At 39.6% G+C, this 27,912-nt stretch overlaps 1 protein-coding gene across 8 annotated transcripts in view; it reads right to left on the bottom strand.

The window, feature by feature from the left end:
- The window catches only part of NR5A2 (nuclear receptor subfamily 5 group A member 2), a 134,211-nt gene that overhangs the window by 90,321 nt on the left and 15,978 nt on the right, over nucleotides 1–27,912 (bottom strand). For all 8 annotated transcript variants that reach the window (XR_004627328.1, XM_019794525.2, XM_002914613.4 and 5 more), the window contains 2 exons: nucleotides 26,261–26,402; nucleotides 23,112–23,758 (listed from right to left, as the gene is read on the bottom strand). Coding sequence is in view for 7 of the 8 variants with exons in the window: in XM_019794525.2 (XP_019650084.1) it covers nucleotides 23,112–23,758; nucleotides 26,261–26,402 (789 nt within the window). In the remaining variant the exon portion in view is untranslated. The remainder of the gene's footprint in view (nucleotides 1–23,111; nucleotides 23,759–26,260; nucleotides 26,403–27,912) is intronic.

Raw genomic sequence — 27,912 nt, 5'->3', positions numbered from 1 at the left:
CTTTCCTTTAACAGCGGGATTAGAATTTCTGTTTTCTTGCTAATGCCTGATAGGTGCTGTGAAGGCCAAAGACAGGCGATAGAAATCTATCGAATTTGACCTTAATACAGAGAAATTAAGAGAAATTGAACAATGTAAAAAGAGCCCATGAAGAATTTTCAGTTTGAGAATCTAAAAGCTCTGGTTATGAAGGCAAAAAGAAATTTTATTAAAGCGTCTACATTTTCTAGGTGAAGTAAGTGGTTTGGTAAATGTTTGAGACTTAAAACTAGTCATTAAAATGAATCACACATGTTTAGCTATGTATTATGCATTAAAAAGATGACCGTAACTAAAGGATCAAATGAGATCCCGTGTATAGCAGTACTTTCAAGAGTCCAAAGCTTAGGGCACCTGGTGGCTCAGTAGGTTAAGCAGTTGCCTTTGGCTCAGGTCATGATCCCGGAGTCCTGGGATCAAGTCCCACATCAGGCTCTGCTCAGTGGGGAGCCTTCTTCTGCCTCCTGCTCTGCCTACTTTTTCTCTCTGTGTGTCAAACAGATAAACAGAACCTTAAAAAAAAAAAAAAGTCCAAAGCTTTCTCCAAATGAAAATGTAGAACTGCCCATGAATGGCTTAAAAAAACAGAGATGTGCACTGGAAGGAAATTAGCAGTTTACACGTTCCTAAATCTGAATTAGAACTGCTTTCTGGTTTGTATTTATTACTTAAATGATGACTTTCTCCAGTCACTTTGAATATTCCAGTATTCCCTAGGCCCCTCATCTCTTTGGTAGGAGTATTTAATTTTGAATTTTTCACCCATTAAAAACAACAACAATCACAACAATAACCAGTTTGGGTTTGCTGATGGAGAGATGCAGCATACCTTAGTTCGTTCATTTCCTGTTCTAAAGCAAAGACTCCAGCTGGGATATAGTAGCATCCTTTGTAACCCTATGCTTTAGTTGCACGCACACAGTATTTCTTTCAAGTACTATACAGGTCTTTAGTTGGCCAACTAGCATGTGTTTCTATTCTTCAAGCATGATGATACCAATGTCAAGTTTCTAACTTAGAAATGTTAGAAGGTAAAAACCATCGACCTTAAAAAAATAACTGGAAAGTTAAGATGCTGAAGTTTGACACAATTTTAAAATACCTCTTAAATCTTCACAGAAACATGATACCAACCTTTTTTAGAGAGCCACAGTGTTCTTAACCTGGGACCACCCCTAGGCTCCAAGGGGTCTATGAAGCTCTAGGATTGCATGCAAAACTTTCTGTTTATGCATTTTCCCGGGAAGATTAATAATAGCTTCATCAGATACTCAAAGGTGTTTGTGGTCCAAAGAAATCACCAACAGTGACTGCTAGAAAGTAAAATTTGAGATCTTGAAAGGTTTTATAATCAAACTACAATCAAAAACTTTGAGAGCCTGAAAGAATCCTAGAGGTCAGTCAGGCTGACCCACCATCTTGCAGGTGAGACAAAGAAGGCCAAGCAAGAGAGGGGCACACGATCACAATTTATTAAAGTGATGGTTAGAGGAACTAGAACTCCAGACTCTTGCTTCCTAGTCTAGGACTCTTCCAGGACATGTGACACCAATCTGTCCTTTGGCTGTTGTTTTAAAGTCAGATTTTGTTTCATGTCTCTTAAAATAATTTTTCTGTGATGTAGAAACCTAATTATAAGAGATACCTATTATTTAAAAGAACATAAAACATTTTATAATTATGGCCTTAGGCATCTGTTGTTATGAATAAACATGAAAAGACTTTCATTTGTGGATTAAAATTTGTTTTTATCAAAACGTTACTAGAATGATAGATATTATGCTTTGAATTCTTGGTAGGTTTTCTTCCTGAATAAGATGGCTTTATGTATATGTTATATGATATGGTGGGCCTAATGTTTAAGTAGCGTTGTTGTGCCTATTTCACTGTGAGCACATTTTAAGTTTCTCTATAAATTAATATTTAATTGGCACAGATAAATCCATTGTCTCATATTGTAACTATATGAGTTAGTGGATACCCCTTTGTAATATTCATGAAAATTTCAAACCAAGGTCATGCAATGCCTACCATCAAAATAAATGTTTTTTTAACCCATAAATGTTTCTACTTAATGTTTGATGATTTTGAATTCTTTGTGCTTCTAAATTATGAATAAAAATACTAATCAAGGCACATCATTCATTTATCTGAACTCTCAGATAAAAGTAAGGCATTTAACATTTTCAATAAAGCACTTAAATTAGTCACACCTTTTAAAAAGAAATGCTGGACCAAAAAAATGGGAAAGACAGTCTGATAATAAGTTATCCTAAAACTTTTAATCCACTAACGTTCTATGATTTAAAGCAAATAAAATATGGTTAGCCTGCAGCCAAAAAAAAAAAAAAAAATTCCTGGGCATGAATCACTGCTTACATTCTTTTCCATCCACAAACAATTTCGTTTGGGAAAGTTGCCACATAGTATCGACAGTGACAACAAATGGCATTGTCCCGTGAACATCTGTTTCCGACTCCCACACTGATACTGCAGGCTGAGTACTTAGGACTTAGTTGGTCTTCACAAGTTGCTGAACCACAAAGGAACTGGAAATCACTGGTACGTTGAGGTTTTATTATTGGAACACAGGAAAACTTTATCATCATGCTGGGAAGTTCTGTATCTTTTGAAATATTGGAACTGGGGTTATGTTAGCACATTAAACCATGCGGAAGACTACTTCTGAAGAAAAGGGAGAAAAAAAATTGTTTCTTGTCTATTATGTCCTTGGGTTGAGGTTCCCACTCAATCTTCATATAACTTCCTCACCCACCCTCAACTGAAAACTACTTTGTTTCTTAAAGATGTTATTTAGTTTCTTTTTAAAATTAAAAGAACTGAATACCAAAGAAATTCTAAGCCAAACATGATAAATAAACACTATTGTTTCTTAACAAAAAAAATCAAATGAAACCAGAAGAGCTTTTATATACACTTGTATTTGTTCTAAATTCAAACTAGCGTGCTTATGTTTTCTGAAAACTTAGCTAGAGGGCTCAAAAAGAGACTCAGGAGACTAGTATATCCTCACCTTAGTCCAAAATGTTAAAAGGAAGAAGGCAAAGAGCAGCCAGAGAAAAGCTAATATGAATGGGATAAATGGAGAGGTGGGCACAACACAGACATGGGACTTTTGCTTTTGCAGTTGAACGTTAAGGGTGACGGCTTATGCTAACCCATTAATAACCATTCGAGTGCACAGGACAGATTTCTGCTCTTATTTTACACTTTTTCTCTAATTGGCATTTAGTTTTAACAAAAGCCATCATGGAAGTGGAAATTATTCACAACAGTAATTCTAAATCAGTGTCTGCTCAAATTATTTGCATACTCAAAATTAATTTGCATATTGCTGAAGCAAAGAGGCTTCCCTCTTTTTCGTGGTTAAAAATGGGGTCACATAATAAGGAAGTGCCAGGTGGGACATGCAATCAATATCTGACTTGCATGTACTTTTTAAATGTTTCATTCTAAAAAGACATTGGAACATATTCTATAAGATACTGTTTATCTCGTTTGACATTGCACATAGCAGGCCCACAAAAATATCTGCTGGATAAATTGCTAAATGAAATAATCACAGAGCTCTCTTACTGATCATAGGAAAATAATAAATTTCTACCAGAGAGAGGCAATTCTAATACTTAGTTTACCTAGAAGATGATCTCTTTCAACAGAATATACCTATAGTTTGTGATTAAGTAACTGATGTTTTAAAAAAATAATATTACTCAATACCACTTCTTTGTAATTTCATATCCTGCAAATCACAAAAAACATGGCTATTTAAAAAATAATTGCTATCATTACTACTTATGGGAAAACATATTCAAATCTGGAGAAGTTAATCTTCATTTAATTCTGGTCTATACCGATTAAAAACAAAAGTACTTGAAATTTGTGTTTCTCTCACTTTCAACTACAGTTTATTGGTTCTCAAATAACTGTACTCATAATTTAATAATCAAAAAGAAACAAGTTAATAAGCAGACAATCAGAAATTAGAAGTAGATCTCTCATATTCATGTATATGAGTCCTTTTGTTATAAAAAATAAGATAAAACAGAAATGTTTCCCCAGTGCCCCTTACATAAACAGAGTTCTTCTGCCCTGTGTTCTCAAACGTATCAACTCTGTGATACATTCTTTCTAAATTCTGATTACGTGTTCACAGGTCTGTCCCTTCTGCCATGGGTAGCTTGTGAGCAGGGACAAGGTATTTTTATTTACCTTGTATCCCTACTGCTTAGCACGATGCCTGGAATATTGGAGATCAATATATGTTTGCTACATTAATCAATCAGGAAACTGTGGTTCAGAGTTACTTATAAATTGCTTTGACCAAAGCCATAGAGCTCACTGGTGGCCCTGGTCAAACTGAGACCAGGCTTCTTTCCAAAGCTGCCTACTCTGTACTCCTCCCCCCACCCCCGCCCCCTGCCACCTTCCAACTTCCACTGCATTGACTGATCGTCCATAGATGTAACCTGATAATAACCAAATAAGTTAACAAAAAAGCAAGCAATCAGTGCTGATTTTAGTAAGGAAGTAAAGATAAAATTCTTCATCACACCTTGTGTCACCCAGAGGAAACATCAGCCTGCCAATTTTACAAACATGCCAGTAAAAGAATTTCCTTGGCAAACAGACAGCATGGAAATGTCCTTTTTAAAAATCAATTAACCCCCTAAATTCATGAGCTTGCTAGAAACATTTCCTATGCCATGGAATACAAGGCTCACCGAGATGCTCTTCCCCTTTCTATTTCTAGCATCTTCTTTTGTTCATACATGCTAATAATAGTGGCAGAGTTGGGGGGTTATTTATAGTCCAGAAAGCAGCATGACTCTGTGAACACTTTATTCATTTATATTTCCTGTGTTTATTGTTACCTTACCTTTTTGGTAATTTAAAGTGTTCCTCCAAGATTTTATTTAGTAACAAATTACCTGTAAATAGCTTTTCTTTTAATATATGAAAGCCTATATTTAGACTCAATAAAATATTTTACTCCCATTTCCGTATTAGCTAAAAACAGATTTCAATGGGGGCAGGGGTATAAAACATTTTTCCCCAAAATTTTACATGAAAACTTATTATTTGACATTTCGGTGTTTTCATGAAAAGATTTTCACATATGTTATAGATCACACATTGTCAAATCACTCAAATTTTGTCTTGCTATTGAAGCAAAATTGCTATGATAGCTAACTGGCCATTAATTTATTAATCAACAGACTATAATTTTAAAAGATATCCATTCACTACATAATATGATTAGAAAATATAATACTAAAAAATGCTTCCTTCCGTTCCCCTCCTCCCCAAGCTGCTTTCTGGGATACAGGGTCTCTGTAAGTGGTCACACCTAGGAATATGCTTTGAAGCCAGTGGGTTTTCTGGTATAAGCAGCATCCGAAAGTGGAAAGATTAATTTTGTCAGATTTACTTCTGCTACTCCTTCACCTTGATTTTTGATAAGTGAGTTACATCCTATCGCTTTGTAAGTACTTCCTTATCAAGACAGTTACATCAGACGTGGACCAAATCTTTCCCACATCTAAGACACAAAAAGTACATTCTGTCACCGTCAACCAGCATCCCACATCCACAGAGCCTTTATTACACCGCATAGACTGTTTTAATCACAAATTCAAACTGGAGATGGTTTGTGTACATCTATTTTTAAACTGATCAACTTTTAAGATCTTCAGGGGAAAAAATGTATTATTAAATATTATAACTGGCTCTATCTCAGAGCAGTGAGATGCCGAGTAACGCAGGTGGTACAGGCTCTCGTGGTCTCACTGACTATCAGCTCTGCTTTTCATCACAACCTTAAAATCCACTAGAACGGAGATAATTAGGGTTTTTTTTAATCTGAAATAGTCTATTTAGAAAAACAATCAGCATTTAATTACAGCATTCAATCTCAAAAGCTCTCTTTGAATAAAAATATTTTTTTAGTCCTCTGCTCTAAAACTGATCGAACTAAGAGGGTCAGGGAAAGTGAGGGCAATTATATGGATGTTTATTCTCCAATTCTCAATATGGGATAATTTAACAACTGGATTTGCCTTACACTCAAATGTAATAGAACAATGGAGTTTGGTCACCATTGTTGGTTTAAGTGCCCTTCGATGTGTTTTTACCTAATGTTTTGTTTTGGTAAAGTTAAAGCTAAATAAATACTCCTTACTTCAGAAACCTTTGTAAAACATTACATCTGTGCCGCAAAGTGCTTTCAGGTCTAAGGGAATTACTGATACATTAAGGTTTGTTTCTCCCTCCTCAGGTGAAGCAGGATAGGGCTCAAAGCTGTAGAAAAACCAAAACTTCAAAAGCAGTTGAAATAGTATTTTGTGGACAGGAGTTTCTCCCTCTGAAAGTGTTTTGTATGGTATATTTAATTTAGAAATCAAAGAACCTTAATCAAAGTGGTTCTACATATGAGGTAACTGATCTCTAAATTCTCTCACCTGTTGGCCACCTGGGGAAGTAATTCCTAACCAAAGAAAATGACTCAAAAATCCACCTCATAAAAGGATACCTATTTAGGGAAAGTTGGTAGTTTTGTTCTTATCTCAAAAGATAAATTTATTTTCACTCTCTCTTACAAAGTATGCCAACACGTTTCAATTATTCCCTACTAATTCTTCCAGATTCTCCAATTTACTTGATGGCCAACACACAAAGACTGACACTCTGTTAACATCATTTCTGCTCATGTTGACACATAATCGGGTGTGGTGCATTCTCAGAGCAAAAACCATAAACTTAAACCAGCTCTAATTCAGACTTATTTATATATCCAATTTTTAGAGCAGACTTCCTACTAAATGTTATTATGCAGAAACAGTCTATGAAATCTCCTGATGAATCATTTTATTGAAAGGATATTCTTGCCTTGTGGACTATTTAGACAGAAAAACCTTAAGACACTCAAAGATACGTCTTGGCTCATAGAAGTCATTAGACTGACTTCTTGCTCTCATTGCTTTTCAAACCAAAAGTCCACTAAGGGGTTCTGCTGCCCATTCACTTAGTTAACATATACTCCTTTGGTTCCAGCTACTACTTATTTACTGCTTTACGGACATGTGGCTGACTCTGAATTATAAAATATTTAAAGCTGTATATTGGGTGAGCTGACATACACCTATGATATGACAGAAGTACATGTATTTATACACATGTGCAAATCAGAAGACTTTCACCGGCCCCTAAAGAACTTAAGCTTCGGAAACCTTCCCACATGCAGGCACTTTCTTGGCTCCCCACAGATCCAAGCAATTGTACACACAAGGTCTGTTTCTATAAAATGTGCAAAAGAGAAGATACGTATACACTGTCTTTCATCGAGAGCTTCCTAAACTGTGTCAGCTCCAGGAGGCACAAGGCTGGGCTCTCCCGCTGCTCCAAGTGATCACTGACCGGGGTTAGTAAGCAAACTCGTAAGAAGTTTTTGCAACTGCAAAGGTATCAGACAAAATAATGCCACTTTTTTTCTCAAGGCCTAAAAGTAAAGTAAGTAAGGTGCTAAGTAGTGGGAAACCAAGACCTTGTGGAATATCAGGAGACTGAAGATTTCTAATAGATAAAACACTCATTGCTATGAGTAGGGTTATTAATTCTGGTATGACATATTCATGCTCATCTATACTTTTATAGATAAATCCCTGGATTTGTTTTATAATTCAAACCCTGCCCACTGCTCTGCATAGGGCAGAGAGAAGCAGTAGAAAGACCATAGCTTGGATATTTTGTTGTTACTATAGAAAAAAGTTGAAAACATTTTTAGAAGAACAACAAAGATAACTGAAGGATTGGAGCTAACGCTTAGAAAGAATTTTATCCTCATTAAAAAGGACTATGGAGGAAAACAAACCGGGCCTATGTCCAGGCACTCATTCAACCTTTGGGTCAAATTCTTCTATAGAATCCATACCGAAGTAAGAAAAATACTTTTAAAGGTAGCATTCTACACCTTTACTGCAAGGGGTCCAAAGTCCCCCTCTTCCTTCAGCTCAGAGCCAATCTTAGAACAAAAAAGTCATGTGGGGCAAGCACTGAATGTTCTCATCCATTAATTTCCCTGTATGCCACTCAGATTGAATTTGCAACCTGGTTGGTTTGGTCAGCATAGGGATCCATTTTTTTTTCAAGATTTTATTTATTTATATGAGAGAGAGAGCGCGCATGAGCAGGAGGAGGGGCAGAAGGACAGGAAGAAGCAGACTCTGTGCGGAGCAGGGAGCCCGACGGGGGGGCTCAATCCCAGGGCTCTGGGATCATGACTGAGTAGAAGGCAGACATTTAACCAACGGAAATAACCAGGTGGCCCTAGGGATCCCGTCTTAAGACTCTTCTGTCTTGGGGCCCCCTGGGTGGCTCAGTTGGTTAAGTGTCCGACTCTTGGCTTTGGCTCAGGTCATGATCTCAGGATTGTTGAGATACGGCCCCACATTGGGCTCTGCACTGGGCATGGAGCCTGCTTCAGATTCTCTCTCCCTCTCTCTCTGCCCTCCTCTTCCCCCAGCTCCTGTGCTCTCTCGCTCTCTCTAAAACAAAACAGAACAGAATGAGACTCCTCTGTCTAAATTATGAAAAAAAGTTTGGATCTCTTAATGACAGAATATTTTTAGGTTTTCATGAGGCAGCTACTCAACAAGTAATTAAATAAAAAGTTAGGATCAAGCGGAGAGTAACCTCATGCTCTGCCTGTCCGGACAGACCCAGAGGGAGTGACAATACTGCACAAGAAAGGGGTAAGTTGCATGTAAGACAATGTCTTGACTGCTGTTAAACTCTGAAATAGACTGGAGAGGATGGTAGAGAATCCCTCCCTTTCAGAAGAGCTCGAATTCTTAAGTGCATAGGGTGGTTTAGCTGTGTGCTCGTGAATAAAAAGGGCGATCAGAATAAACCAGTAATCCCAAAGAGGACATCGAAGGACCAACTCTGGCTTCTGAAACTATGTCTTCAAGGAGCTTTCTAGAAAATTTGCACTCCTTGCTATTAGACATTATGGTTCCCCTTCTCAATAAATGGCTCTCAATAGCTTAAGCCAAAAACTTGTCTTGTCTCATCCTTTTCTCTCGAAGCCCTTTTTGGCACCTTCTGTCAGCTTTACTTCAACATATATCCTGAATCTATCCACTTCTCCCTGTCTCCACTATCATGATGCCCTGATCTAAGCCACCACACTAGCCCTCCTCGCTTGCTGGATCTCCTGCCTCCTTTCAACCCATTTTTCACCTGTAGCCAGAGCCAAGATTTTTATAATGAGGATTTAATGGAGTCACTCCATTGCTTAAAGTCCTACTATAGTTTCCTGTTCCAAACAGAATAAAATCTAAGCCCTACATGAGCTGGACCATGCAAAATCTTTCTACTTACCAAGACCCACTTTCCCCCCCTCAATCATAAATTTCTATGCTCACTGGCTTTCCTCAGGTTTCTTGAAAACACCAAGCTAGTTTCTACCTCAGGGCTGTTGCACTTGCTGTTCCTGTACCTGGATTTCTGTATCCCCAGATTTAGCAAGACTACTTCTTTACTGCCATTGAGATTTTAGCTCAAGTGTCAGCTCTTCATGTCACTTCTCTGATACCAAGAGCTCCCTCCCTCCCTATACCCTACTTACTCTTTTATGCTATCAGTTCTCATTATTTTTATTGGCTTGTTTATCACCTGCTTCCTTTCCATGAGAGTGTGAGCACTAATAAAAGCAGTACCCTTGTTGATCCTACTCAGTACAGTACCCCCTGGTCTAGAACACGACTTGGCACAGAGTGGGTATTTAATGAACACATGCTGAATGAAGGAAGGAATCATTCATCAGACTGGAGCTAGAACCTAGAACAAGTGTTTCAAAAGCTCATGTCTAATCACATTAGGTACACTGGGCTAGACAACCCCCCTTCTACATATATATATAAACCGGAAGGCTGATTTGATGCCATTAAATCAATGATGAAGACAGAAACAGCAATAGATCAGTTTGAGGTTAACTTTCTGTTTAAAAAAATCCTGGTCAAAAAATATGTGCTACTGAAGAAATATTAAAATATCATGTTTATTTAAACATGAAACAAGGGGGCGCCTGGGTGGCTCAGTCATTGGGCATCTGCCTTCGGCTCAGGGCGTGATCCCAGGGTCCTGAGATCAAGCCCCTCATCGGGCTCTTCCGCTGGGAGCCTGCTTCTTCCTCTCCCACTCCCCCTGCCTGTGTTCCCTCTCTCGCTGGCTGTCTCTCCGTCTCACTACATGTTTGATGAATGAGCTAGTGAACAAACAAATTAATGAATGTATAAAAACCGAATCTAACCTAATCCTAAATCACAAAAAATGATTCATGCCAGAGGTGTTTTAGGGGCAGCTGGAGTGTGATTCAACCCTAAAGAGAAATGCTACATCCTGATGAAATGCAGACATAGTGTGTTTAAATGCTTTTCAAAAGCTACCACCTCAGTTGCACCCATCCAAATATATGACTGCAATGAAGTTATGTTTTCAAGATTGCGACATTTCATGATAAAACCATAAAAGTAATTCTCAATGGTCAAATGAGACTCCTTCAAAAACACTCATAACCATGAATCCCAATACATGAGTGCAAAATATGAATGCTTTTAAAGCAAGTTATTCCCCACAAAAATGAACCAGAGCTATGGTTTTCACTGTAAGTATCTGACATGATTTGAACCTAATATAAACAGCAATGTTATTGTGCCCAAGGATCCAGAATGTTTTTTTTCTCCAAAGCTGGAGCAAGAATCAATTAAAATATATAATAATGTGTTAACTAGCTAATACAGCAGTTAACATTAAGGGGCATTTCGGGCTTCTGAGTTTTTAGCAGCAGACCTGTTCTTTCATTCGCTCTGTTAAGATCTATAATTGAAAGAATATCATGAGAGACGCCTTTCATCAGCTCCCTGAGTTACATTTCCCACTTTGATAACTGTACAAGGAAAATCTAAGGCACTTCAAGCTACCCAATTACATCTGATTAGCTAGTGAAAATAATATAACAGCTTTTCATCACCCAAAGGAAAACTTTTGAAGAATTCTATTGCCAACACTCCTGCACAAACACTAAATCTATATCATTATTTTACAAGGGGAAATGTAGTATTCAGTTGTTTTTTTTTTTAATTAGGCAACAAGCAAAGAAAGCCTTTTATTCATCACCACCCTAGATCAAAAAAGCACTACTGTGATGATCGGATGTGTGTGGTAAAGAAGCATTTGTAGTGATTTCAGAGTAGGCAGGATACAGTGGTCAAAATAAAACAACTGGTCTTAGAATGAGCCAACATTTCAGAGAACATGTCTAAAAACAGGATATGCCCTCAAAACTCTGTGATATACACACAAGTGCCAGGGAGAACCACTTGGGTGCATGTAATTATTTTCTAGCAAATGAATGTGGGTGTGTCTGTATAAAATCAGTAACACGAATTAAAAATCATTTAAAACATCATTATGACGATCGTCATAGTACCAAAAATATATATTTAATGTTGCTTAAAAGTAAAGACAAGATGTGTATGTGTTGCCTTTCCGACTGAGGAGTCTGTCTCCCTCTCAGTCTTGAGCACATTAACTCAACATGTACCCTGTGCTTTTACTGCGTCTCATTCCCATAAAAATATGTTTTTAGTTTAAATGAAATAATTATACTGCTCTCCCAGGTAAAATATTCTGTAAACAGGGTATTTAGAAATGTGATAGTCAATTCACAGGAGGTGGTCTTGCTGTAGACTTGAAAGACCAACTCTATGAACCATTGATGAAAGGCCAGTCACATCGAGGCTCCCAAAATGAAAGACAGAGGCTAATGCCTTTAAAGGCACTGGCGTGAGGTTACGTTCTGCCTTTGCAATGCCCTTATTGCACAATAAAGGAGAGACTTTGGACCTATTGGCCAATAATTCTATGTCATGTAAAGAAAAAGCATTCTTACAGAATTAGAAGCTGGATCAAGTTTGGTTGTAAAGTTAATCCTGAATGTTGTGTAATCCTAGTGATGTTTCTAAATATTCAAGATAATGTGGTTTTCTTTTAGTTTTCTGAGAGAAATGAACAGCAGCGGGACCCCATCGTCCTATCGACTTCGGATCGCACATCGTTCCTGGCTATTCCTTTAGAGTACAGCACATATGAAGAATTCACAGACTTGGCACGGCAGGTCAAAAGCATTGCCTTTGAGGCTGATTTCCAAGGAGGAAGTGAAAAGTGAGGAAAACACTGGTAACCATCTGTGGGATGATGTGGAGATTTGGCTAAAACAACTGAAGAAGAACTGCCTTGCCAGGCACAGAAGCCCTCACTACTACTTGACGAGGAGAATTTTCAAGGTGTCTTTGAGAGTTACAGGGGATTCATACATACTCCCTTTGCTGAGCCTACAGCCATAGTGTTCTCTTTGTTGTTACTGTTGTTGTTTAAGACTTTATTTATTTGACAGAGAGAGAGAGACAGCCAGCGAGAGAGGGAACACAAGCAGGGGGAGTGGGAGAGGAAGAAGCAGGCTCCCAGCAGAGGATCCTGACGTGGGACTCGATCCCAGAACGCCGGGATCACGCCCTGAGCCGAAGGCAGACGCGTAACGACTGAGCCACCCAGGTGCCCACACAGTGTTCTCTTTGGACCGTGAAAGCTGACCTGCTACCCCCAACAGCACACGCCACTGTGTGGAAGTCACCTTGCACCATGGAAGGACCAGACAGACGTTCTACCTACTATCATTGAATACACCCCATTCCTAGAGCCTATCTACCCAACTACTACTCTGGCTCTCTCTATCCATCCTTGGACCTCCAGAGTTCATATTGCCCTCCCTGCTCCACAATTCACTTGAAGGGAAAAGGGAGATACAGCCCAGGACAGGGGGTTAGCAACCATGTGGTCCCTGAACCACAGTGTTGTACAAAGTACAGTAGTCCCCCCTTAACCATGGATTCGCCTTCCCCAGTGTGAACCACATCAGGATGCCTATGCCATTCCCCTCACTTCATTTCATCACATAGGCATCTTATCATCTCACATCATCACAATAAGAATGGTGACTACAGTATGATAAGAGATCATGAGAGACCACAGTCACATAACTTTTATTACAGTATATTGTTATAATTGTTCTTTTACTATTAGTTGTTGTTAATCTCCTACTGTGCCTAATTTATAAATTAAACTTTATCATAGGGACGTGTATGTAGGAAAAGAATAGTATATTTCGGGTTCAGTACTATCTGCAGTTTCAGGCATCCACTGGGGGTCTTGAAACGTATCCCCTGTGGATAAGCTGGGGGGGCGGGGGCCACTACCATAATGTCTACAGGCACCTTTGAAGAGCCAGGGCCTAAGAAGAGAAGGAAGAAAAATAAATTGAGTAAGAAAAGAGAAAGGGAGGGTGCCTGGGCAGCTCAGTCAGTTTAACATCTACCTTCGGCTCAGATCATGAACCCGGAATTCCAGGATCAAGCCCGGTGTGGGACTCCCTGCTCGGCTTCTCCCTCTCCCTCTGCCCTTCCCCCTGTTTGTGCTCGCTCTTGCTCACTCTCCCTCTCAAATAAATGTGTAAGATCTTTTTAAAAAAAGAGAAAGGGAGTCTGGGAAGAAAGAATAGGAGAGGTTGAAGTGGAGGGGAATGGAGAACAAAGAAATGGACACAGAAGGTAAGAGTGTCTCCAGAGAGGCCGGCCAGGGCCCCAGGCCACTGGCAGCCAGGGCTTAGCCCGGTGTCCGGAGAACACAGAAGTGCAGACGGAATTAGGTTTTCAGTATCAGTCACTCAAGAAAGACCCAGCTGCTGGAATGGCTGAGGCACCGCACATCATTGTTCCTGAGTGTGGGTGGTGTTCTTGGGTTAGAGATTAATGTCTTTAAAGTGAAGAATAGCTTAAATGCCCAATTTCTATGCAGCCATTCTGCAAATGGATGTTGAGCCCTCCAAGATTTGTATGATCTACTTCCCAAGCTGGAGAAGAATAAGTCAGAGCTCAGTCATTCTTCACTTATCTTGGAAAATAAAAAGACCTATTTTACCTCATAGGTTCAGAGGGCAAAGTCCTTCAAAAGTGTGTTAAGGGGTGTCACACATGAGTCATGTTTTTGGAGCTTTTTTACCCATTACCTGACTGTGTCTGACAGTGGCTACCGCACATGAAGAGAGGGACCCAGTGGGCTCGGGGACCGAGGGGGCTCCACCTCCCCAACAATGAGGAACTAACACTGGCAGACCGTCCTTAAGACCTGTGGGCAGTGTGTGTGCCCTGCCGGGCAAGTCCAAGTCATTCAGTAAGCAGGGACCCTCAGGGGTCTCCGCAAACAGGTATGCAGCTGCTTCCAAGAAGACAGACTAACGAAACTGCTTCTAGTAATGACGCAGGAGGAGCTGGGGCTGGACACTCGAGGGGTGAGGGTGGGGTGGGGAAGGCCTACCCAGGTATTCCCCAGTTGGCAGCACCACACTGCTGTGGCCTGCCTCATTCTACACCCCCTCCAGTCACAGTCAGGTCTCACAAACGAAGGCTCAGAGGCTCTGGAGGAGGTCTCTGCAGCCAACGGCACCCCTGACCCCCTTCTGATACTGAGGTACTGAACTGTTCAGTACTTTCATTCCTACAATGTCCTCCTCTGATTAAAAAAAGGGGGGGGGAAGGAAGGAAGGGAGTGAGGGAGTGCCTGGATGGTTCCATTGGTGGATCATGTGACTCTCGATCTTGGGGTTGTGAGTTCGAGCCACACGTCAGGTGTAGAGATTACTTAAAAATAAAATCTTAAAAAGAGAGAGAGAAAGAAAAAGAATTACATATCTTCGGGCCAATTTAAGATACCGTTCTGTGCAGTTTAAGGGTAACAGAGGTCCTTTAAGACCTACTGTAATGTAGTATACAAATATGGGCACAGCGACGATGGCAACAATCATAAAATACTTCATAGTCTACCAAAGACTTCCATAAACATTTTTATGTTTTTTTACTTTTTTTTTAGAGAAAGAGAGCATGCCAGTTGGAGGGGAGGTTGGGCAGGGGGAGAGGGTGGGAGAGAATCTTAAGCAGGCTCCTGGCCCAGCACAGAGCCCAATGTGGGACTCGATCTCACAACCCTGAGATCATGACATGAGCTGAAATCAAGAGTCAGAAGTTTAACAGACTGAGCCACCCAGGCGCCCCTTCATTTTCTGTTTTAATGACAGCATTACTACTACTAACTATGTGACTTGGGGCAGGTCAGATGTCTCTAGGTCTTGGTATCCTCATCTGTACACAGGGAATAATCATGCCTACTGCACAGGGATTAGTTAAATGAGAGAACACATGTAAAGCACTTAACAATTGTCTGAGTCATAATAACGCTCAATAAATGGCAGCTATTATTATCCTCCATTGTCCAAACTCTGTAGTCAAGAAAAAATGGAAGTGTTTTCTGTGACCTTGAGTCTTCCCTAAACTCTCACCTGTTAATGCTACCCCAAGCTCTGGATGTAAATTACCTCCCCAGAATTTTTAGATGTCTTTGTTTTTTCCTATCTTTCTCATCGCTGCTCCTTGGAAACCAAACCAATTCAAGTAGCTTTATTAATTTTGCTGGTACTAACAGATTAACTGACTACAGAAATTGGTTGGTTAAAAAAGGAGGTGGTGGGTGCATGGGTGGCTCCCCTGGTTAAGCACCGACTCTTGATTTCGACTCAGGTCATGGTACCTGGGCTGTGAGATCAAGCCCCACATCAGACTCCGTGCGGGGTGTGGAACCTGCTTATGATTCTCTTTTTCCCTCTCCCTCTGCCCCTCTCTCCCCAAAATAAGAAAAAGAAAAAGAAAGCAGCAAATATTTACTAGTTAATCAAGTAACTCAGTTTTTGTGGGCCACTGAGACCCCAAGCATGACACAGGTTGGACGGACATTTCCTCTGTAAAAAACATATTGTGTGATACAACAGTCCGAGTCTTTACCTAAACTCTCTCACCCAAGGGAGACCTTACACTATGCTCATTTCATAGGGTTATCCTAAGGATCAAACCAGAAAATGGCCCAGAAGCACCCAGTCCTACAGCCGGCAAATAGCGAACACCCAGTAAAAGGACTTCTCCCCTTCACCATCTGACCTTGAACACAGCAAAGAAGTGTCCATTTTCTTTCTATTCTCATTGTTCACATTTAAACACCTGATGATGGCCAAGCCAGTTAAACATGGATTTCTTGGGTGTGGCTGGCTATTCTCATGCTCTCCCCGTGATTGTAGGAGATAACGAATAGATGAATAGGAACAGGAAGCTTATCGGTGTGTGAACAGGCAAGGCCAGTATGAAGCTACGATCATCACTACTAACACCCCAACCAAATATCCTGGCTTCCCGTGGAGGGTATGTTTGCATGGAAACTACCAGCACGCCACCACACTGAAACCAAGCTTCAGGAAGTCAGCGTCTATGCTGAATCTGCAGTTTATAAATGTATACTCACAGAATAAAGCAAAGTTAATACTTTTAAAAAGTAACTACAAACTGGGGCGCCTGGCTGCTTCAGTCAATAGAGCATGTGACTCTTGATCTCAGGGTCGTAAGTTCGAGCCCCATGTTGAGCGTAGAGCTTACTTTAAAAAAAAAAAAAAAAAGGAACCACAAACTACAAGGACAGAAACAAGGATTGGTGGGAGCTGGGTAGGGAGAGGCCTTGACTGTGAAGGAGCACAGGAGAATCTGGGGAGGTGACAGATTATTTTATATTTGTACACTAAAGAGTGAGTTTAGGGGATAGAAATTATGCCTTAATAAAAGAACTAGCACAGAGTAGTTTCAAGGTGCCTGGTGTACTTTCAGGACATCCCTGTAAAGAAAGGAAGGTAAAGAATGTATGTCTCTGCGGTCAGGTGGGCATTCTCAGCTGCCCACTGAAGAGCTAGCCATAGCAGTAACAGGTGTCGACTGAGAAGAGTGGATTCATCCAGTGGATAGTGAACAAGAAGGTTAAAATAATGGATTCCTTAACTGAAAACAGACACGCATGCAGTTGCACATGTATGAACAAGTAAGGCTAGGATAACAGAAATCTCAACACCATCAACCAGACCAGGTCTGCCTGGAAGAAATCAAGGAAGCAGATGTCTGACACCTGAAGAGATCTGAGAGGCCACCAACTCAAAACTACCATTCTCTCCAAATTCACAAGGTCGGAAGAAAAGTTCCATGCCCACCTCTGGTGGAAGGAAGAGAAGCTGGTTTTCTCGTGTCCTTGCAAACCTATGTGGGACAGATTTATTTTATCCTATCTTGTGATGAGTAACTGATACAGTGATAAATGTTTTAATTCACCTTCAGTAGAAAAAAAACCTCTCTCTTCTGGAGTGGAAATCACTTTGAAGTTTGTTTCCTGCTATCATCTCCTTCCAGAGTAACCATTTTGCATCCAGAGCATTGAAAACACGGGTACATGACGTTGCTGACTGTAACTCTGGGAAACCACGCGAGCATGTGGAGGGGATGCTGGGACTGGACAGCAGGTGAATGTGGGGAGACACCATGCAGGTGCTTCCTCTACCCTCTGCCCCTCCCCTAACACACACACACACACACACACACACAAGGGCTAAGTAAGCTTCCTAAAGAATATCGCTTAAAACTGGGGTGGATCCAATTAAATCTCAGACTAAACCTGTATTGGTTAGGAGAGGTGAACAAAGGCTTGGGAAAAAAAGATCTAGAATGTTCAAAATAAATAAATAAAACTCTGCTCAGAAAGCTGCTATGATGGACCAGAGAAAAAGGAAGGTTTAATCCTACCCCAGCCTCCACACTTTAGTCAAAACCACACTTAGAAACTGGCTTCGGCATGGATAAATTCCTTTGGCACAAACTCCCTGAGTCTCTGAGACCTATTTTCCACAGAAATGCTAGTTATGTGTTTCAGTCAGGATTAATTTAGATTTTTTTTATTCCTACATGTATCAGAATCATTCATGGAGGGGAAGTTCTTCTATATCCATTCCCAGAATCCTCTTAAGACATCAAATAGATCCTCCAGATTCATTAGTTGTTCAACAAAGTGGGAATTAGTTTCTCACTGCTCTTGTGTTTGTGAGATATTTAAGACACAGATGAGAGAAAAATAACAAAGAAAACGTACAATCTTCTTGACTCACAAAGACAGGTCCTTCAGCAGTGTGAGGAGGTCTTGAATTTGCTCTTAATTTCGAAAAACACAAGGAAAAAAGTCAAGAATATCATAAGACAGATTTGGTTTAAAGATCAGAAGGTGCATGGATTTATGATATGACCTCAGAAAACACTTCTAATACTTCTATGATTAGTGTCTCATCTATCACCTGATTGCAATCTTGTATTCACTTCCTGTGTCTTTTCACAAACATACATACAAAGGAACCCACGCTGAATATGCCGTGCAACAAATGGAACACAAGATGTAATTGTATTCAGCCATTTTTACTGATGAGCACAACCCGTATATTGTTGCTGGACCAGACTCTCCCAGAGAGTACACTCTATGTAGAGGGGAAGGTATGAAGGAATGTTCCGGACACGCTTTCAAGGCTCAGAAGTGCTAGCTGGTAGATCCACTCTACTGAATGATACCCCAGTGGCCTGAAAGAATTATTGTAGCTTTCTAACGTGACTCATTCACTCCCAGGGGGTCGTCTGGGCTCAGAGAAAATCTGTCTCACTGATTATTAGTGATTTAGTAATTGGATGGTAGTGATGGACTTCTGATAACCTAGAGATTTGCTTTAGCTTCACCGGCAGAGACCTGTGTTTTCAGAGTCAAAGGTTACACTGCCTATTTGTGTGTGTGTCTTGGGGGTGGGGACGGGGGCTGGACAAAGTACTGCTTTTCTGAACCTGTATCTGCCAGTCCCAATTCTGACATTTAGTAGCTGTTATCTCGAGCAAATCCCAATTTCACTCCTGCCTCAGTTTCTTCCTATGTAAAAGCAAGAGGTGGGTCAAATGATCTCCACCATGTCTTCAAATTCTGGACAATCTGGTTTCTAGGCATGGAATATCTTCTGGTGCATAGGTGCTGTTTTGAAAGCTACTGGTTTCACAGTATTAATTTCATCGTTCTCATGCCAGTATTTTGGATTGGAATTAGCATTGTCCCTTCCAGGCGTGCAGAAAAACAAAACAGCTCATGTATGTGTCCTGCATCCTTTCTTCCCTAATCATCTTCCAGCTCTGAAACTGCACGGTTCCTATGAGTACACTGTCTTTTGTGTGTTTGCTGTTTATGTGCTATTACACGAACTGTGAGGCTGGGAGTTGTAATCCCCTCTTTCTCATTACAATATTTTGAATAGGAACCAGAGTCTCTTTTTTGCACCTTGTAGCCATGTAGAAAAGCAAAACAACCCACCAAATTCCCTCTGGCCTTTCTGTTCCCTTAAATAGTAAACAAATGAAATCTGTATTCTCTCCTTTTATACATGGTAGAGAGTGTAACTTGTCCTGGGATAGTGAGCAAGGGGTCATTTGCAAAACCGCCTTATTATCCTATTACTCCCCGGGAACAAATATGTGACTTTTCATCTTGGGGTCACAGAGGTATAAGCAATCTGCCCGGTATCACTTGTTGGGTAATTTGTCGTGAAGTTAACAAGAAAAAAAACAAAGGTTTAAAGGGGAGCACTGATCTTCCCAAATGACTATTTATTTATTTTTAAAGATTTTATTTATTTATTTGAGAGAGAGAGGGAGGGAGAGCACGGGGGGGGGTCAGAGGGAGAAGCAGACTCCCTGCTGAGCAGGGACCCCCCCCCCCAAGGCAGGACCAATCCGGGGACTCAGGAATCATGACCTGAGCTGAAGGCAGTCGCTTAACCAACTGAGCCACCCAGGCGTCCCCAAATGACTATTTAAAAATCACGACTTCTGCAGGAAGATAAGGTGAGGACTAGGCCGTAGGTTTCGGGGATGTGTTGGAGGCCATGCCAGAGGAAAGAGGCCTTTTCAGGACATGCACTTAGCAGTGCCAGGGAGGCAACGCTCCATGGATGGCCTACAAAACCTTCCCTAGAGAAATGTTTCTTGAACTGCAGGTCATGTTATCATTAGTGGGTCATGTAATCAATTCAGTGGATGATGTCCGGAAATTTTTAAAAACATTAAGTAAATTAAACTAAAGCAGAATAGAGTAGAAAATATCAGACTGTACGGCATGGAGAAGGTCGTGTAATGTCTAGTCAACTGTGGTTTTGTGTGTGTGTGTGTGTGTGTGTGTGTGTGTGTGTGTGTGTCTGTGTCTGTGGCAGAGAGAGAGAGATCTGTTTTGGTACACCAGGTTCCAATGTAAAATATATTCTTAGTGCAGGTCATAGTTTAAAACCTTGAACGCCACTGCTCTGGAGAAATACATGACAATGCACATGTCTCAATGCTGGCTTCCAACAACTTGCTCTATTTTGTGACAAATTTATAAACAAAAGGAAAAGGAATTCTTCCGAATGTGAGCAGTTACCTTCTAACTCTACATTTAAACTGCCCCTAAGTTATTCTAAATTCTACTTTTTCTTCTCTAAAAAATACTTATTTGAATCACTCTTTTCAATGTAAGCCCAACGTGAACCGGAAAGTGGGTCAAGTTTGTCTTTCTTCCTGGGGGCACTTCCTACCCCTTATAAGCGCCCCCACCAATGTTTGTACTTTCTTTCCCTTTCCTTTTTTCAAAGCATCTTCTCATGAAAGACTGCTAAATGCATTAAACAACAGTATAAATGACTGATAATGCTTTTATATGCCCCATTCCCAAAGGATTATATTTTAGCCAAACATGAAATCTCACACCCTATAAAAGAATCTTGTAGAATTTAGCTGCAGGGGGGGGAAAAGAGAAATTTGCAGAGGAAGAGTGCTTTCCTAGCCCTCTTAAAATCCTACCTGTGGCTGTCCATAGTCCCTTCATAATGTTTCTTTTTTTGACATGTAAATGATATGCATGCTTTCTTCCCCTGTGGGTTTGTGAAATACAACTTCAGCTGTTTTTTTAAAATAGATATTTATGAAACTGTCTTATCATAAAATCTTTGAAAGGAAATACTTTTTGTCTTACTCAACTTTGTATTCATCTTACACCCAACTTTCTATCTGGCAAATTTTACGTCCTCAATTAGTAGTAGTTATGACTGCTTATTATAGAATTGCACTGCTCTATAACATATGTGGTAATATTGTTTCCCAATGTCAAACTAGGAAGAAAGCACAACCGCTTGCTTTAATGCTGAATATCGGATAGCATTATGTAAAGCCTCCACACGCTTGTTATAAAACTATAATAATAACAATTTTAAAAGAACACTAATTTATTGAGTATAAAATGTATGCCAGGCTCCCAGTCCTAGATATTTTGCCCACAGTCTCATTTCTTCCTTGCAAAACCTCTTCAATGAAAGTATTATTATGCCCTCCATACCCCCCCACAGATGGGAAAACTAAGCCTAGAGATTCACATCCCGCCTACGAAGACACAGTCATTAAGCCATAGCAAAGCTCAAACTCAAAGTGAGCACATCTCCCTGCAAAGGTCAGCCATGCCTTCCTCGCTTTTACATTTCTTAACGTTGTATCTAAAACTATCGTTTTCATTTTCATTTCAAATACCTTACCGGCTGGCCCGCAGAAGGACAAAGCTGTGAGTGTAAGAACACCAGGAAGCTTTCTTTGTTTTTGTTTTTCATGAAAAATGCTGTGATTATCACAGAGTGGTTACATACCTAGAAAATATCTGGCCTGACTGTGCTAACTCATTGCATTCTGCTTGTCCTCTGCATTTAGTATCTATCTCCACTTTCAGCCCTCTTTAATGGAGAGATAAAGCACGAGAGTGAAGAGCTGGATACGTCAACAGTCTTAACACCCTGGTAGTAGCATTCTATCAACTTCTTTGGATCCGTTCAGACAACTTTGTTTCCCTGTACAAATTGCAGTGCTTCACAAAGACTGCTACAAAAAGCACTACCTTCCATGTGCACACAGCCTTCACATTCCCTGGTCTATCTACACAGATCGTTTTCAACAGCCACCCTTTACATTAAAAGTCTGCTTTGTACTGTCCTTCTCTCAAAGAGTTGTAAATCTCTGGAAGTCCAAGGTGTTCAGAAGCCACGGATCTTTAGCTGCCATGTCTACCCCCATGACAGTAAAAGAAGAAATTGATTTTGCAACAGATACACTGAGAAATCAAATCCAGGATTCACCTTTGCTCTTAAAACAGAGAATGAAACTGACTACCAAACACACTTTGGTAGCTACTCTTGGATTCCAAACTTCGGTATGACTTTCCCGTATTAATTCAGTCTTAAGTTTCAGGAAATAAAATAATTATGTAGTTAAACAGAGATCCTTATACAAACAGGTACTGTGTTTACAATGTACCAATCCATTAAAATCAACGACAGACATAGATGATGAGAAGTAAAACCCGAGCCAAGTAGACCAGCACTCACCATCTGCCCAATCCCCATCCAACGACAGTAAACATCCTATTGGAATCTGCTCCAAAAACAAAGGCTTTACCAACCTAATGTCAAAGTAAACAGGTAGTAAATACCTATCTGACACTACTAGCCAGTGGTATCATTTTCATTCTTTAGGATCTAAACACAACTAAACGTTGGCATTTTTTTCTTTTAAATTGGCACCATAATAATATAGTTTTTTACTTGGTAATTTTTAAAAAGTTCATGAGGTGCTGGTTCACACTGACTTATATTTTCTTGCCATAAACCATCTGAGTTAAAGGGAGTTAAGTAAAGACATTCTACTATTCAGAAAACAAAAAAACCAAACAACAAAAAAAAAACAAATTTCCTATACTTTACATGAAATGCATCCCCCCACCAAACTAAGAGCTACGCAGAATAAAAGCCCCATCAAGTTAAGCTGCGATAGTCCTGAAGTCAGAGTCATAAGATTCTTCTATTCTGTAAATCATACAAAGAAGTAAAGTAAGGAAAACATATTCTCAACACCAAGAATGTATTAATTAGGAACAGAGTTAGGTCTCTCTTGAAAGGGGGATTTAAGTTGTAATAGCTGATGACATACCTTAAGTTCTCTGAAGAAGATACTACTCCTGGCCCACTCAACAATGGAGAAGAGGGTCTGATCAGCCATCTTGCACATAAGCCCAAACGTGCTCAGCTTCTCGTGCTTGCTTCGATTAGCTTGCTCTTGCTGCAGATAGGCCATGATTTTGGCCTGGACTTGGGGCTCATCTGGCTCACACTTCAGAAGTTCCAGAATCAGATGTGGGATGCTTGCTGGGGAGCTCGTCTGGTAACTATCCATGTAGGAATAGCCCATTATCGACTCTGGTGAGCTGGTGTAGGGGTCGGGGTACTCGGACTTGATGGCCCGGCTAGGAAAGTGACTGTATGTTTGGTAACCTTGCAGGTTGCCGTGAGGTGGCATTGTCATGCTAATGGGGGATGTTACAAAGGGACTTCTGTCATAGTCTGTAGGAGGCAAGGCAGCGTGGTTCAGAGGTAGGCCTTTGGAGGCAGAATGGATGTTCTGAATTGCAGAAGAGATGGTGAGCTCAGAGGGCATTGCTTGGATCACCTGAGACATGGCTTCTAGCTTAAGTCCATTGGCTCGGATGAGGGCTTTTTTCTGTTGCTTTAGGGCCCTGTCTCTCTTGTACATTGGCCCAAATTTATTCCTTCCCCCACGCATTCGGTCAGCCCTTACCGCTGTAGGGTAATAAAAAAAAAAGGAGTAAGGGTATAAATTAGATGCAAATGATTAGCATTCTCTCTATCTCCAGGTCTCTAGAAATGTCGAAAGTTGACCAGAAGTGTTAGGTGTGTGGTTGCTTTCATTACAACAGCCCACAAAGATAGCCCTCCCCCCAACAAAAGCCATTTTTTAATTCTTTCCTCTTTTAAGTGTTTGTCATTAAAAAAATATTTTGGATGCATAGGGACACATTAACCCTTCGGTAGATGGTGAGGATTTCATAATTTTTGCTACACACAGGGGATACTACAGATTGCTAGGAAATAGTATCCGTTCCTATTATGCCAGTTATGTCAGAATGCTCTCTATGGTAACCCAAACTGCTAAGAGGAAAAATAAAAAATCAACCCGTTTCTGGATTAAATTGTGAATCTCTTCCCTTAGACTATCTTCCTCCCTCAAAGCCATTTTGATTGATTTGCTGCAAAAGGCTTCCTGGAGAATCATTTTCACCAGGACATCACATAACCACCAGTTACTGTTTTGAATTTACGCAGAACTGGACATAATTAAAGCAAATTCATTTCAGAAGCTGTCAAGACAGTCCACCATCACAGTGCTGTGTGGACTCTGGGACCATGTCTAATAAGAGAGTTAGCAGTTGTATCCAAGCCCGTAGTGGCCAATGGCAATTAGACAGAAACCAGCGACCTCTGACAGCTTCTGACATGTTGAAATTGCTGGAGGTTAAGTTTTTGAGCTTTTTATCTTAGGATTAGTATAGCATTAAACATTTATTATGAATGCTAGCTATCTAGAATATTGCACAAGTTTTTCATCTGGATGATAATTTACTGACTATTCCACTTTTTCATATCACTGTTTGTTATGCCCCACGAGTGACTTACAGTTAACAATACTTTTTAAGGTAAAGAAATGCAACATTTTCCTTTCATTAAAAAAAGAAGAAGAAATCAAATGACATCATATGAAACCACAACATTTACTTGTGTGTGTGTGCGCTTTGTTTTGTTAAGTGGGCTCCATGCCCAACATGGGACTTGAACTCACGACCCCTGAGATCAAGCGGGGCATGCTCTACTGACTGAACCAGCCAGATGTCCCACCACATTTACTCTTTGACATTTTATCTTTTGAGTCTCATACTATGGTGTGCATCTCCCACAATATTTTGCTGTTTGGAAAATAATAAAGTGATTGTAATAAATTAGTGAGCATTTTTTTCTTGATCTCTTTCTCAATCTCTTCTTAAGAGCAATACTGAGCTGGGTGGCTCAGTCTGTTAAGCGTCTGCCTTCAGGTCCTAGGATTGAGCTCCAGGGCCATTCTCTGCTCAGCAGGGAGTCTGCTTCTCCCTCTCCCCCTACCCCCACTCATGCATGCAGGCTCTCTCTCTCTCTCTCTGAATACATAAAACCTTAAAAAAATAAAATAAAAGCAATACAGAGTTAACAGTTCTAATGATAACCAAAGTGGTACTTCTACTGGGAAAGAGTCTATTAACAATTCACTGCTTTATCTGAAATCTTTTGAGTATTTCTATGAAGTCTGAGTGCCACATCACAGGAAAGCTCCACATACAACTAGCCTGTGCTTCACTGATCAACTAAAATGCACTGTCGTATTTCACACGTAACAGTCATGTATCCCTTATTACTTTATTTGCACTATAGTTAATCTGTGGAAAGTCAGTAGGCTTGAGGCTAAGTAACAGCAACACACCATAATAGTCCATGAACTACAGACTATTTACAGCAATCACATAGAACTTTCCTCCCTGCCAATCTGTACATTGTAAGTAGCAGTTCCCACTCTCACAACCTAAAGTTTTAACATGGCTTTTGGGGAACCATCTTATTCCTGTCAAACCAATGCCACTGATTTAATAGTTCAGTACTTTTCACATTTCCTACTTTTCAAGTTCATTTCGTAGCCTTCGTCATTTTCTTAAAAAAAAGAAACGTGCTTTCCCACACTGTCAAAAATGATACTCTACACGAGAAATGCCACTGCACAATTAAAGGCTTTAACTCTTCTTCAGGAGTCATGAACTTAATAGTAACAATTGTGACAAGTAAACAATTTAGAAGATTAAAATCAGACTTTTGCTAGAGCATCCTGATTTCAAAACTTAAAAGTATCTTTTTTTTAATTTTTGCAAATTTTTAAAACTTTTTCTCAGTTGAATCACTTTAGTCTTGTTTCATCTAACCTGGCCTTTTTAACGTCAAATCCATCTGCTCCCAAACAACAACAACAAAAAAAGGTGGGGGGAGGGAAACTCTGATATTTAAATTTTTTCCTAGTAGATTTCACCAGTGTTTAAATGATACTCAGACTTCTCTGATGACAAAACATAATAAAAGATCTTACATTATTGTCCATGTTGTTAAAAGACTAGGAAAATAATGCTACCATACTGTAAGTACAATATTGTTTCAAATCTTTTGTCCTTGGACAGTTTTAACAGACAGTAGTCTTTGGAAGAAACTTACCTTCTAGCTTCATTCCAACACTTAGACATTTTTGAAATCGACAGTAAGGACAACGCTTTCTCTGTGTTTTATCAATTTGGCAGTTCTGGTTTTCTATACATGTGTACCTTTTATTATTTTGGACTGTTCGCTTAAAAAATCCCTACAAGACAGAGAAAATGGTGAGGCATATTAAAAATCTAACACCCCTCTCTTCCATTGTTTCATTTTAAGGAAATCACCAATAAATCTTTTCATTGAACCAATGGCCCTTCCGTGGTTCTGTGGTTTGTTTCACATTTTAACAAGATCAACCCTCCAAACAGCACCGGGCCAAAGTGGAGGTTTTTCTAGCACTTGAGTTATATTCCTAGAATTATATCAAATCTCGAGGAGATTTGAATATACACCATTTCATCGTAAGAGTCAGAGAAAAATACGTTCTATATTGACCAGTATTAAAAAAAAAAAAATGTCTGTTTTCTTATTAACCTCATATTCCAGATAAAGTACTCGTGGAGAGCTGCACTATTTGCAAGCAGTCTGATAGAATTTTGGTGACAAGCTATGGTAAAATAACAGTGGAAAAACTGAACAGCAAAACACCCCAGATTTTTTACAAATGTTAGCACTAGACAGTTATGAGCAAAAGGATTGAAAGAGTAAAATGGGGAAGCGTTCATAAGTCCATTGGAATACATTCAAGTTGGGAACTCTGTTTAAAAAAAAAAAAAGGTGAAACTTCTGGAAAAGAAAAGCATGTATAGCAGAGAGCTGAATTTTAGCACAGCATGTTTTTCTTATATTGCACCCAAAAGAATTCATTAAAAACAAATTTTGTACCTTCATAATACAGTAACAGCTTTACCAGGATGGTATATTCTTTATGTTTATCCCACTAACCATAAAGTGAAACAATCTTACTTTGTTACAGAGAATGAAAGGATTTTCCTGGCAGTGGTTTAAGTATTTGTAACTGAGCTTTCTACTTTAAAAAATGTTGAAAAATAGCGAGTATCAAGTTGACTGGGAATATATTAAAAAGGTCTGAGATAAATTCTTGATGTATGGTTGAGATTATTGGTAACAATATAGTACATTTTACATATTAAAACTTCTGGCATTTAAATAGGTCATATAATTTATTTATGAAAGCCACACTTACTATAAACTGAGATGTGGTTTCTTATTCTTTATGATATAAATTTCAAAAAATCTTAAACATTGTTTTTGAAATAAATCAGGATAAAATCACGCAGTTGAGAATTTAGACTTTTATCTGTGGATAAAAAATGTTTAGACTTGCAGCCCAGAATACTCCAAAGTTAAAATATATTTGGGAAATACTTTGTCATGTTCCCTCTTGAGAACAACGATGCTTTAAATATATATAAGTCAAGCAAAATCAATATTTAGGACTGTTAGAAATAGAAGTCTTTCTACAGATGCATCACTTTACTACAATAAAATACTTTAAAGCCATGAGACTGGCAAAGTTTTCTAAACAGCATAAATTGTTTTTTGCCTTTGGAATTAAATCAAACACATTTCAAAAGAATCATCTCCCTAAGACTAACTCTCTCATTTTTAATTGACTCCAAAAAAGACAGTCTAAATTTAGCTTTAAAAAGTAATCCAATGGTTTATTTTGGTTTTGAACCTTCTATTTGCCA

Source organism: Ailuropoda melanoleuca, chromosome 8, assembly GCF_002007445.2.
Source record: "Ailuropoda melanoleuca isolate Jingjing chromosome 8, ASM200744v2, whole genome shotgun sequence".
Lineage (NCBI taxonomy): Eukaryota > Metazoa > Chordata > Mammalia > Carnivora > Ursidae > Ailuropoda > Ailuropoda melanoleuca.
Note: the sequence above shows the minus strand (reverse complement) of the source record. Positions and strands in the feature narration are given on the sequence as shown.